Consider the following 10,916-nt stretch of genomic DNA (forward strand, 5'->3'; position numbering starts at 1 on the left):
GAGCTGAGAAGAAAAAGCAGACTGCATAGCTTAGCGCAGATTCACGCAAAGCCACTTGTGCATTCCAGAGCCAGGGCCACGTGGTTCGGCCCATGTGTTGGCTGTAAGCATGTTGTTCCAGCCAGGTGAGTCAGCAGACATGGGATGTTCGTTTATTTAGGCAAATGTGTCTCGTTAAGGTCATTCTGAAAAGCCCAGTGTGCAGTCATTAGCCCCCGGGGCAGCGTCGCTACTAAGTGGCTGGGGAGAAGTCAGGGAAGAGGTGGTGCCCCCCAGCCTCACCTGTGGAGACCCCAGCGAAGCGGGCCAGGCAGGCACTGCTGGAGGAGCGAAGGCCAGGTGGACACGGGGACAGATTCCAGAGGCTTGGTTTTATTGTGCAGTTTTCTTTTTCCTCAATGAGATGCCATAAGCTGTGGTGGCACTATACACACTCACAGAACAGGAACAACCACCGGGTAGGGGCTGGGGGTTGGGAAAAGCCATTTCCCGAGAAGTGTCCGGCTCCTGGGTCTCACTCCATGGCCTGCCTCAGGCCCCGCAGAGGTCCCTGAGAAGGCAGGCCTGCGGGGCAGGGGGCTGTCTGAGGGGCTCAGGCACCAGCCAGCAGGGGCTGGCACTGATGGGCGAGGGGAGGAAGTGCCTCCCTTAGAAACTTGGGCCAAACCCTGTGCAGCTCTGGGACTCCACCCCACCTGACTTGGAGGCTGTGGGTCAGAGCTCTGGAAGCTCTTGGGAGCTTGGGACAGCCTGAGAGGGCCTTGTCCTCCTTTGTAGCCCTCTCCACTGTGGGTGGAGGCAGGGAGGGGCAGCAGGGCCATGCTTTTAGCTTCCTTAGGCAGGGAGGGATGATGAACCCTCATCCTTTACCTCCTCCTCCAACCCTCCACTAGTGCTGCTTTCCTGGTCAAACCTGCATCTTCACCGGGTCATGCCCCAAGGCCTCTAGGGGACTTCCGCAGTGGTAAGGAGGGCTGCCCTTTTTTTTTTTTTTTTTTTTGGTTGTGGCTGAGAATGCTGGAGAGGCTCAGTTCTCTCCCTCACAAGGTAGGCCACAAATTCTTGGTGGTGCCCTCACATCTGGGGTCTTCAGGCACCAGCCATGCCTGCCGAGGAGTGCTGTCAGGACAGACCATGTCTGTGCTAGGCCCAGGCACAGCCCAACCACTCCTCATCCAAGTCTCTCCCAGGTCTCTGGTCCCGATGGGCAAGGATGACCCCTCCAGTGGCTGGTACCCCACCATCCCACCACCCCTCACATGCTCTCACTCTCCATCAGGTCCCTAATCCTGGCTTCCCTCTTCACGAACTCTCAAAGAAAAGGAAGGATAAAACCTAAATAAACCAGACAGAAGCAGCTCCGGAACAAAGAGTACAAAAAGACAGCCAGAGGTGTGCGGAGAGGGTGAGGTGGCCGCGCGGATGTGGGTAGATAATCGCATGCAGCACTGGAACTCCTGATGAGGGGTGGGGTCCCCATTTCTCCTCAAGGTTTGAGGGATTGGGGGGAGGGGGTCAGCTGACTCAGAGAAGTAGGATCTCTGCACTGGAACTTGAGGCTTCCTGTCTCCTCCATGGGCCCCACCAGTCACAGGGACATGAAATCCGTGGCCTGGAGGAGGGAGAGGGAGAGCAGGAGCAGCAGCAGCCACGAGGTGTTCTGAGCCAGCAGGCTGATGCCCTCACACTTGACCAGTTTGTCTGCAGAAAGAGAAGGGGGCCGGGGACAGGGTAGGAAGGAAGACGGATCAGGACTCAGGCAGGCACAGGCCCAAAGCAAAGGTGTACTCCCTTTGGGAGGTGGGTACTGCAATGTCTTAGCTGGGACCAGGAGCAGCCCGGTCTCACAGAACCAGCCATCTTTCCCATTTGCAGATTACTGATCTCTTGCACACATATCATCTTATGAAAACCTTACTAAACATCATGACAAGAAAACTGGCTGAGGGAGGTGGTGTCATCCCTGTTTTCCCGCTGGGGAGAAGGAAGATTAGGGAGGCCAAAGGCCTTGCCCACAGTTCTGGTGGAACCACACTACTCTGCCTGTCTGCCTGGCCCTGAGCTCTTCACCCCATTCACACTGAAGGCAATGGTTCCCCAGTTGGCCAGGCAGCAGTTGGGAGAGGGTGAGAGCGTTATGGGGCTATTCTCCTCTCCAGCCCAGCCAAGGGAACTGCCTGCTGTCCCCAAGCCTGGCTCTCCCAGCTCACTTGACCTTGTTAGGGGCTTGCCTCACCTCTGAGCACAGTGACGTTCTGGGAGGAGATGGGTGGGGAATGGCCAGAGTGGTGGAGTGCGCACGTGTAGGTCCCCTCATCCTTGCTAGTGAAGGCGGATAAGTAGAGGACCTTCATGTTGTATTTGCTGGTGAAGTTGGTTCGGGAGCGGTATGTGTGCTCAGGCACCCCGACAGTGCCAAAGAGCACATGCTTCTTTGTCTCACGGGTCAGGCTGAACTCGTACTGGATGGGTGAAGTGGTGGTATTCTCATGGCGGCAGTCGAGACGAAGGCTCTGGTCCACTAGGCAGGCCGTTAGGCTGGTCACCTTCTGCCCTCGGGAGACCTGCAAGACTGGCACCAGCAGTGCCTCCTTCAAATTGGAGGGGCCTACGGCGCAGAGGCCTCCCACCCACCTGAAGTGGAGAGATGGGCCTGGCTAGGGAGGGGACCGGTGTCTGTTCTCTGAGTGCCTTTCCCCACCCCAGGGATCCCACTTCTCCTTTGCAGACCCCAGCCTCCCTCCCCAGTCTGCTTGAGCCTTGGATCCTATCAATGTGTTTCAAGGACAGGAGATCTTGGGGAGTTGATGCAGGTTCCGGGTTCTCAGTTGGGGATTCTAGTTCAATAGTGTGAGGGAGGGCTCAGCAAACTGTTTCCAAAAACCACCTCAGGCCGTCAGAATATCAGCGAGGTGGACTGGCTGACTTCGGGATGAAAAAGAGCCCTCTGCGTCACCTGCGCTTTTCTGAGACTGTGAGGGAGAAGCTGCTTCTCTGGAGGGAAGGAAGCCAGAGTGCCTGGAGCCCCAGTCCTGCCCCATGCCGGGTACCTGTTAGCAGGAGAGCGATGCTGATGACCAGGTTCATGGTTCTGGGATCTCAGTCCTGGATCTGGGGTGGGAACAGGATGGGAATCAGCCAAGCTGTGCCACACTTACCGCCCCCAGGGCTGGGGGTCCCTGGGAACATGACATAATGGCTATGGCAGACATCTAAGTCCCTCTCTCCATTCCCCCTCTCGTCCCTACTTCTCACTGAACGTGATACTGCCACTGGCTCTTTCCTGCTCAGGAAAAGCAAGGAAGGAGGGAGAACAAGCCCAATCATGGTGTGTTTCTGTGCTTGGCCATGGAGCACTTACTAGCTGGGTGACTTTAAGTGACTTTACCACTCTTTCTCCTCTTCTTTCATTAACATAGTGTATGGTAATGTAAAACTTATGAGGGCTGGGGCTTCCTATTTTTTAAAAAAATTTAATCGTGGTAAAATACAAAAAGCATAATAATTACTATTTTAACCATTTAAATTCAGTACTTAAATTCAGTATATTCAGCAGTGCTGAATACATTCACGTTGCTATGCAGCCCATCTCCGGAACTCTTTTTGTTTTTCAAAGTAAAACTCTGTATCTGTTAAACAAAGACTCCCCATTTAGGGACTTCCCATTTCCTGTTCAGAAGAAAATCCCCAATGCTCAAAACCGTTTCCATTTGCAGATTACTGGCATATAGCATACACTCCAAAGATATTTATTGTGAATGAATGAATTAATCTCTCTGAATCTTACATACCCACCGGGTTATGATGGGGGTTAAGAAAAACAACCAACATCTGGCGATGACTGCTTCATATACGTGAGACACAAATCCCTAAGTCATTCGCCATCCCCAGTGGATGGCTAGAGACCATTCACCATAGCTAAGGATGCTCCCAGATAGGGAGCATCTATTCCTATCTGGATAGGACACAAGCTAATCGTGTTCCTGGAGGAGAGAAAGCCATAGTGATCTCCTATGTGAGCCAAGGATGCTTCCCAATGTCCAGCTCTCTGGAGTTCCTGGGACTGCAGTTTTCCAGCCCAGTTTCAATAGCCACCCTGGATAGGCTGTCTGCCTGGTCTTTTTTTTTGCAGCCTCGGCTGAACCAACCCTTGGCGAGGCGACGCGGAGCCGGTAGCCTAGCCTATCCGCAGAGCAGTGCTCTCCCAGGAGAGGCCACAGAAGGGGCGTGCACCCGCGAGCGCGCGCAGGGCATTGCCTCGGTTGAGTGCGCCCGGGTGCGCCACTAGACGAGTTCAGGGTCCCTGGCGCTCAGCCCCTTGACGGGTGAGGCTAGGATCCCGCGGCGGCTGCAGCTACAATCAATGCTCTCTCTGTCCCAGGGTGGAGCTGCTGTCCTGAGCCAGATCCAGGAGGAAGGGGGGTCGGCATCTGGCTTTTGATTCGAGGACTCTTGTTTGAGATGTTGTGCGGGCTTGGGATCTAGGAGGGGAAGGGGGAGCAGTGGCCAGAGCAAGAAAGGGAAGAAATGGGTCTGGGGCTGGAGAGGGTAGAAGAGCCAGGGGAGGGGTGGAGAGCGGCTGGGGAGGTGCAGTCTGTATTCATTTCCTCTGGTCTGTGTCCTCAGGGGCTCCAGACCCAGAGAAGGTCTGCTCTTCCTCCCACTCAAGCCCCGGCGGGCCTCACCCTTATTCCATTTCCATATTCCAATCCTCTCCTTTCCCAAATGAGTCCCCCTTCCCCCTCTCTCATCCTTTTCCAGTTCTCCCCTCCCCCGTCCGCCCGCCTTCCACCCAGTCCCCGCCTGCGGCACTGCGGCTTCCTTCTCCTCCGGTGCCCCGCACCCAGCCCGCCGCGAGGTCACCCGGCGGATTCCCTCCAGCTCGCCATCCTCCGTCCTCTCCCCGCAGTTTCATCCGTCCTCCTCCCCGCCTCTGCGAGCTGGGTTTGGGGACGTCTGGGTGGAACGTAGACCCACAGGCTGTCCTTGGTGCCCTTCCTCCCTGTTCTCCAGCGCCCCAGCCCCAGACACCAGTCCCCTAGCGGGCGAAAGCCCGGGAGCGCCTTCCCCGAAAGACATCGGGGTGCCACGCGGCCCCTGCCCTGCAGTAGCATCCCCTTCCCGCCCCTGCCTGGAAAGCAGGCCCCTCCCTAAGCTCTGCGCCCTCCTTTCCTGGGCGCCTTCGGACCGTGGCCCAAAGCCTAGTGTTGGGAAGGCTTGCATGGGAGCCTGACGGCAGTCCCCGAGCCCCAGGTCCCACCGGCTCCAGTTCCCACCTGGACTGGGGTCTTCCGCTGCTGCAGCCTCCTCCAGACGCGCCGCCGCCTCCGGTTGCTGCACCCAGCTCGGAGCCTGCAGTTTTCACCAGGGATGGAGGAGAGGGGGAGCGGGGAGCCGGGGGCTCAGCCAATCAGAGGAGGAGATTGGGGGAGAAAGGATGGCAGGGTGGGGTGGGGGGTGGGGAAGGAAGAGAAGGCGGTCCCGCATTGGTGTGAGAGTGGCAGGTTGCGGCGGAAGGGGGCCCTCACCCTGTGGCTGGCAGGCCTGGCCAGGGACGGGAGGGTTCGGGACCCCGGGGATCAGGGTGCGGCAACCCAAAGAACATTATCCTCTTCCCTGAGCCCCGCAATGGTTGTTCCCCTTTTAAGGCTTTAACCCTTTCTTCTGACCTATTCTTCGGGAGTCTGTGGGAAAACCAAAGTGTAAGAGGTGCAGGATGCAGGCCGGGAGCGCCCACGCCTCCGCATTTCCTTTTCAGCTGGAGCCCACCTCCTCCAGAGCCTCCAGTGAGAACTTTTGGAATATTCCAGTCTTTCTGAAAGGAAGCTGGTTGGGTGTTTTTCAATGTTGGAGCAGCCCTTCGGAAGCAAGGCAGGTCCTGGACCCACCCTGTCCGTCCCTGGTCCCCAGCCCCATTTCGCCCCCTGGTCCCCAGCCCCATTTCGCCCCCTCATCTATTCCAGAGCACCTAGCCCTTCAGGGGGCTGCAGGCGCTTTTTGCTCTGGGCATTACGTCTCCTTCAGCCTCTGGGCTGGGCACCTTCTGGTCCCGACAGCTGGAAGGTTCTTCTGGATTTCCTGAGTACAGTCTGCTTGTTTGGTCTTCAGACCAGGAAGAGAGTGTTGCCTTTTAGCAGGCACTGTGCTGGGCACATTACATTCATGGCGACCTTTAACCCATGGCCGCCTGCTGGGTTCATCCCATCTCAATCCTCACCTCCTGTCTTGGCTGGTAAGTGGGAGAGCTGGAGAACTGACCTGGGCTATGGACCCCATCTCTCAAGGGTGAGCCATTCCTCTCGCTCATCCCTGCCCAGTGGGAGAGGAGAGAGAGGAACTCTGGGAAAGAGGAGGAGACAGCACAAAAAGGACTGAGTCGAGGCCAGCTCCTGATCACCTGGGGCGCTCCTGATAACCCACAGATTGGATGTCACCAGAAGCCCTGGGGTCATTTTTAGAGACAGTGCTGATGACCTTCTCTCACTCACAGGTGTGATGAATTTTTTTGAACTAACGTTTATTTGATTGATTTGTATCCTACCGGCCTCTTTATGAATTCTGGTCACTACATTCTGTGGGCTGGCCCTGCCTCCCCAATGTCTGCCTGCCCGTTCTCCTATTTCTTCATGGAAGTCAGCCCTGGCACCTTCCCTGCAGTTTCTGATACTGCAGTGGCACTGTTGGAAGCCACTGTTGGAAGCTTGCAAGTGGGAGGAGATTCGCTTGGTTTCCCAGCATTTAGGGTGATGGAACATTCTAACTGGAATGAGCCTTGCAGACAGTTAAGTCCAAAGGAGCTATTCACTTTGGCAAACCGCAGAGGTTTCTAGGGCATTTTATGAAAAATGCAGCTGGCCTTGCCCACCTAGGACCTCCTTAATCTAGTACTAGAGCCAGCTGAGTCTGCACTTTTCTCACGCTCCCCAGGATCTGGGGACTGTAACACATGATCTGGTAAGACTGTCCCTCTTCATAGGTGAGCTAACCTGGCTTCTTGTTTGTAGGGTACTTTTTAAGGCCATGGATGTCCAGGCCCCTGGCTGCTGACTTCCCTCCTCCCTCCAGCTGCATCCCAGCCATCTTCCCATTCATCTACCTGATGCATTCCAGACACGCTGGCTCTGGCTTCTGTCTGTCTCTTCATGGCAGCATGCTCCTTCCTGCTTAACAGCTTTCTGATTCTGAGTCCAGGGATCTTAACAGCAGAAGGCATCTGGGCTCTGCTGGCTGAGACCCTGGATGCTCCGTTTCCCACTCTTTGGCCCTGTCTCTGAGTGTTGCTGGGTGGAAGGCCTAGCAGTGCTATTTTGATAAGGTTATGAGGACCTGGCCTAATTTCTGGGTCCCCAAGCACCTTGCTTTTAGGAAGGGGAGGGGAGTATAGACTGTAGAAGGTGTGGCAATTCTGTGTCTGCCAAAGCAAGTTCTCTGGATGGAATTAATGGCTCAGATGAGACATCTGAGGTCAGGGGATAGAGCACAAGGTGGTGGAGGGAGGAGATTTTAAAACTCCATTTACTGTGGACAGGATCGGAGTGCTGAAAGCAGCAAGGCTTTAGAGGAATCCAGCTAAGGCAAGACTTCCTGCCAGAAGGCTGTGGCTGCTCTGTTGGTCTCTTAGATCTCTCTTTTCCCACCATCTCCTGTTGTCCCACCCAGAAACACATGGGGATAAAAACTCTTCTAAAAACACATAGTCCTTTAGCATGACCTAGGGACTGCCAGCCATTCACTTGTTTCATCAGATTGTCTTTGTAGAATCACAGAGGTGACTGCAGTGGTCCCATCTTTTAAATTTTATTTTATTTTATTTTATTTTTGAGCCAGGGTCTCTGTTGCCCAGGCTAGAGTGCAGTGGTGCAGTCACCACTCACTGAAGCCTTGACCTCCTGGGCTCAAGCGATCCTCCTACCTCAGCCTCTTGAGTAGCTGGGACAGTAGGCACTTGACACTATGCCCAGCTAATTAATTTTTTTCCTTTTTGTAGAGATGGGATCTCACCATGTTGCCCAGGCTGATCTTGAACTCCTGGGCTCAAGTAATCCTCCTGCCTGGCCTCTCAAAATGCTGGGATTACAGGTGGGAGCCACTGCACCTGGCTTACCCCACCATTTTATAGCTGGGACTTGAGGCCCGAGAAAGGTAATGATTTGTCAAGGTCAGACAAATATTTTGAAGCATGGTCTGGACTATTAGATCTTAGGTCTCCTGACTCCGTGTTCCGACTGTGCTCTCCAGTGCTCTCCGGTGCTCCCAGGGCGGACCCTCAGATCTCTGCTAGACTCATTTCCCTAGTTCATGGTGAAATAAGTAAAACAAGGACAGTCCGGCGTACTCTGAACATAGCTGTCAGGTTATCACCTTGTTTTGATTTTATATTCTTCACCCTATCGATGAGGGAGAGATTCCCATCCCCTAAAGTTACGGGGATCACGACATGACCTCAACAGTGGACGAATGAGAGCAATAGCAGTTTATCCGTCACATATGCCCGTACCTGGGAGGATAACACTGTGTGCCATGAACTGCTTCATGGGAGTTGCACTCAGAAACAGGTATTACCAGGAGCTGTGGGAGGCAGGCTTTGTAATGTCAAAATGGTGGAGTGCCCCCGTTTCCTATAAGAGAATGTGATTGGCTGTTTGTGTAATTCTGTGGGCTGGCAGGATGCTGAAGCCCACTACTCAGGGATAAGCAGAAATTGTGCCTGGCCCCCACAGTAAGGAGGGTGGTTTGGCTGGGGGACCGCATCAGCCAAGTAGGGAGGGGATCTTGTAATTAGGGGATCTTGTAATTTGAGGTCTCCCTGATACCAAGGCAGCCATAATATTTGACTAATTTGAGTCAAACTTTGACTAATTGAGACTATACACCTGTCTTTCCTATACTTTCATTCTAAGGTTATATCTTTCCACTTTTCTGAAGAGATGGTGGTATTGATATGTGTATATGTGTATTTTTAATGTCCTACTTTATATAAAAAAAAGAAAATTGGCAACTTTCTGTTAACCCTCACACTTCTTTGGAAATGTGACTAAGTCTATGAAATTAAAAAATCTTGGAACCGCTGCTCTACACTCTGCTACCTCTCCTAACCTCTAGTCGAGGTCAACTTCCTGAGCGAGGTCAGCTCCCTGAAGAACTGCATGTTTGGTTGGAGAATGCGACAAATACGAACTAAACATTATTTCTTGGAATGCAGGGCAGAAGTTGAGAGAAAGCACCAATGGAGATAATTTAATCTTTGATGGTTATTTTAAAAACTTTATTCATGGATGGTTTAATTGATCAAATAATTAAGACATTATTGGTACCAATAATGTTCCAAGGCACAGGCTAGACGCTAGGTATACAAAGATTAGTAGAACACAATCTCAAAGGCTTGTTCCAATGGGGGAAACAGAAATGATACATAGATAATTAGAAAAAAGAGGGTAGACACAGAGGTAGAGACGTGTAAAGGGTACTGTGGGAGTCCAGAGGAGGGACAGGTGATGACCCAATCTGTCAGAGAGGGCTTCTTGGAGGCCAGGCATGAACTGAGCTTTTAAAGATAAGTGGGAGTTACCCAGGTATGGTAGACTGTCACATCAATGGCCTCCAGTGAGTCACGCCCCCCTGGTGTCCATGCTTTTGTGTAATCCCTTCTGCACTGATTCTGGGCTTGGCCATGTGCCTTGCTTTGGCCAATGGGCCATCAGCAAATGTGATGAAAGCAGAAGCTTGTGAAATGTTTGTACATTGGAGCTTGCTTTTTTGGAGTTCAGTTGCCACTTATGGAAGTCTGAACTATCTCAGTTTACATCAATCACTATTTGGGATCTGCCAGCCCCCAGTTGACCTGCCATGGGACCACAAAGGCATGTGTAATTCCAAGTGATTCCAAACAGAAGAGAAATGAGCCACCCAGATAAGGCTACTGTGGTGATTCTAAAATGTGGACACAAATTCTTTGACATTCCTTCATCAAGAGGTGACATCTAGGCCAGGCACGGTGGCTCATGCCTGTAATCCCAGCACTTTGGGAGGCCGAGGCGGGTGGATCATGAGGTCAGGAGATCGAGACCATCCTGGTTAACACAGTGAAACCCCATCTCTACTACAAATATAAAAAATTAGCCGGGCGTGGTGGCAGGCTCCTATAGTCCCAGCTACTCGGGAGGCTGAGGCAGGAGAATGGCGTGAACCTGGGAGGCAGAGGTTGCAGTGAGCCGAGATGGTAGCGACTGCACTCCGGCCTGGGCGACAGAGTGAGACTCCATCTCAAAAAAAAAAAAAAAAAGATGACATCTATGTCCCCTTGTCTTAAATCTCAATGGGCTTGTGACTGCTTCAGCTAATAGAGTAGGACAGATGTGTTGCTAAGAGACTTCTGTGCTGAGGCCTTAGAAGGCCACATAGCTTCTATCCTTTTTGCCAGAACACTCACTCTTGGAGCCAACATGGAAAACATCTGGCTATCCACCTGCAGCCACGATGCCTGGCTCCAGGCAATTTCAAGTAAGGAGAGACTCTTTGGCGGCTGGAACAAGGGTGACTCAGGTAGTGGTGAAACAATTGGCAAAAACAAAATTTCTCGTGGTAACTTAGACAACAGAAGAAGTGCTTAATGAATTTGTAGATTTGGCTAAAGGGACCTGGAGACAGAATGCTCAAAGTGTCATTTGGGTGCTTCTAGTTGGCATGATAAAGTATTACAAGAGAGCTGAGCTACAAAAGGACCTGCTCAGTTTGTTAGGTGGAAAAGAAAACCAGCTCTCATTGCCAGTTTCAGTATCAGGCAATGGGCTCTCAAAATTAGAACTGGCCTAAAGGTAAAGATTAAATCAAGGGTATGATTTTACAACCGTTGTTAAGACCCCAGGAGATTTAAATGGTGTTCAGTAGACCTTCTTGACAAAACAGAAGGGTTTCCA

General features: G+C 52.6%; 1 protein-coding gene across 1 annotated transcript; it reads right to left on the reverse strand.

Moving 5' to 3' along the window:
- Positions 1 to 352: 352 nt before the first annotated feature.
- Positions 353 to 5,434, reverse strand: THY1 (Thy-1 cell surface antigen). The gene is made up of 4 exons (XM_054438539.2): positions 5,277 to 5,434; positions 3,051 to 3,111; positions 2,237 to 2,572; positions 353 to 1,701 (listed from the first exon to the last, which is right to left on the reverse strand). The coding sequence occupies exons 2-4, from the start codon at positions 3,085 to 3,087 to the stop codon at positions 1,589 to 1,591; spliced, it is 486 nt and encodes a 161-aa protein (XP_054294514.1). The 5' UTR covers positions 3,088 to 3,111; positions 5,277 to 5,434; the 3' UTR covers positions 353 to 1,588.
- Positions 5,435 to 10,916: the final 5,482 nt, after the last annotated feature.

The sequence above is a fragment of the Pongo pygmaeus genome, chromosome 9 (assembly GCF_028885625.2).
Source record: "Pongo pygmaeus isolate AG05252 chromosome 9, NHGRI_mPonPyg2-v2.0_pri, whole genome shotgun sequence".
Taxonomy (NCBI): Eukaryota; Metazoa; Chordata; class Mammalia; order Primates; family Hominidae; genus Pongo; species Pongo pygmaeus.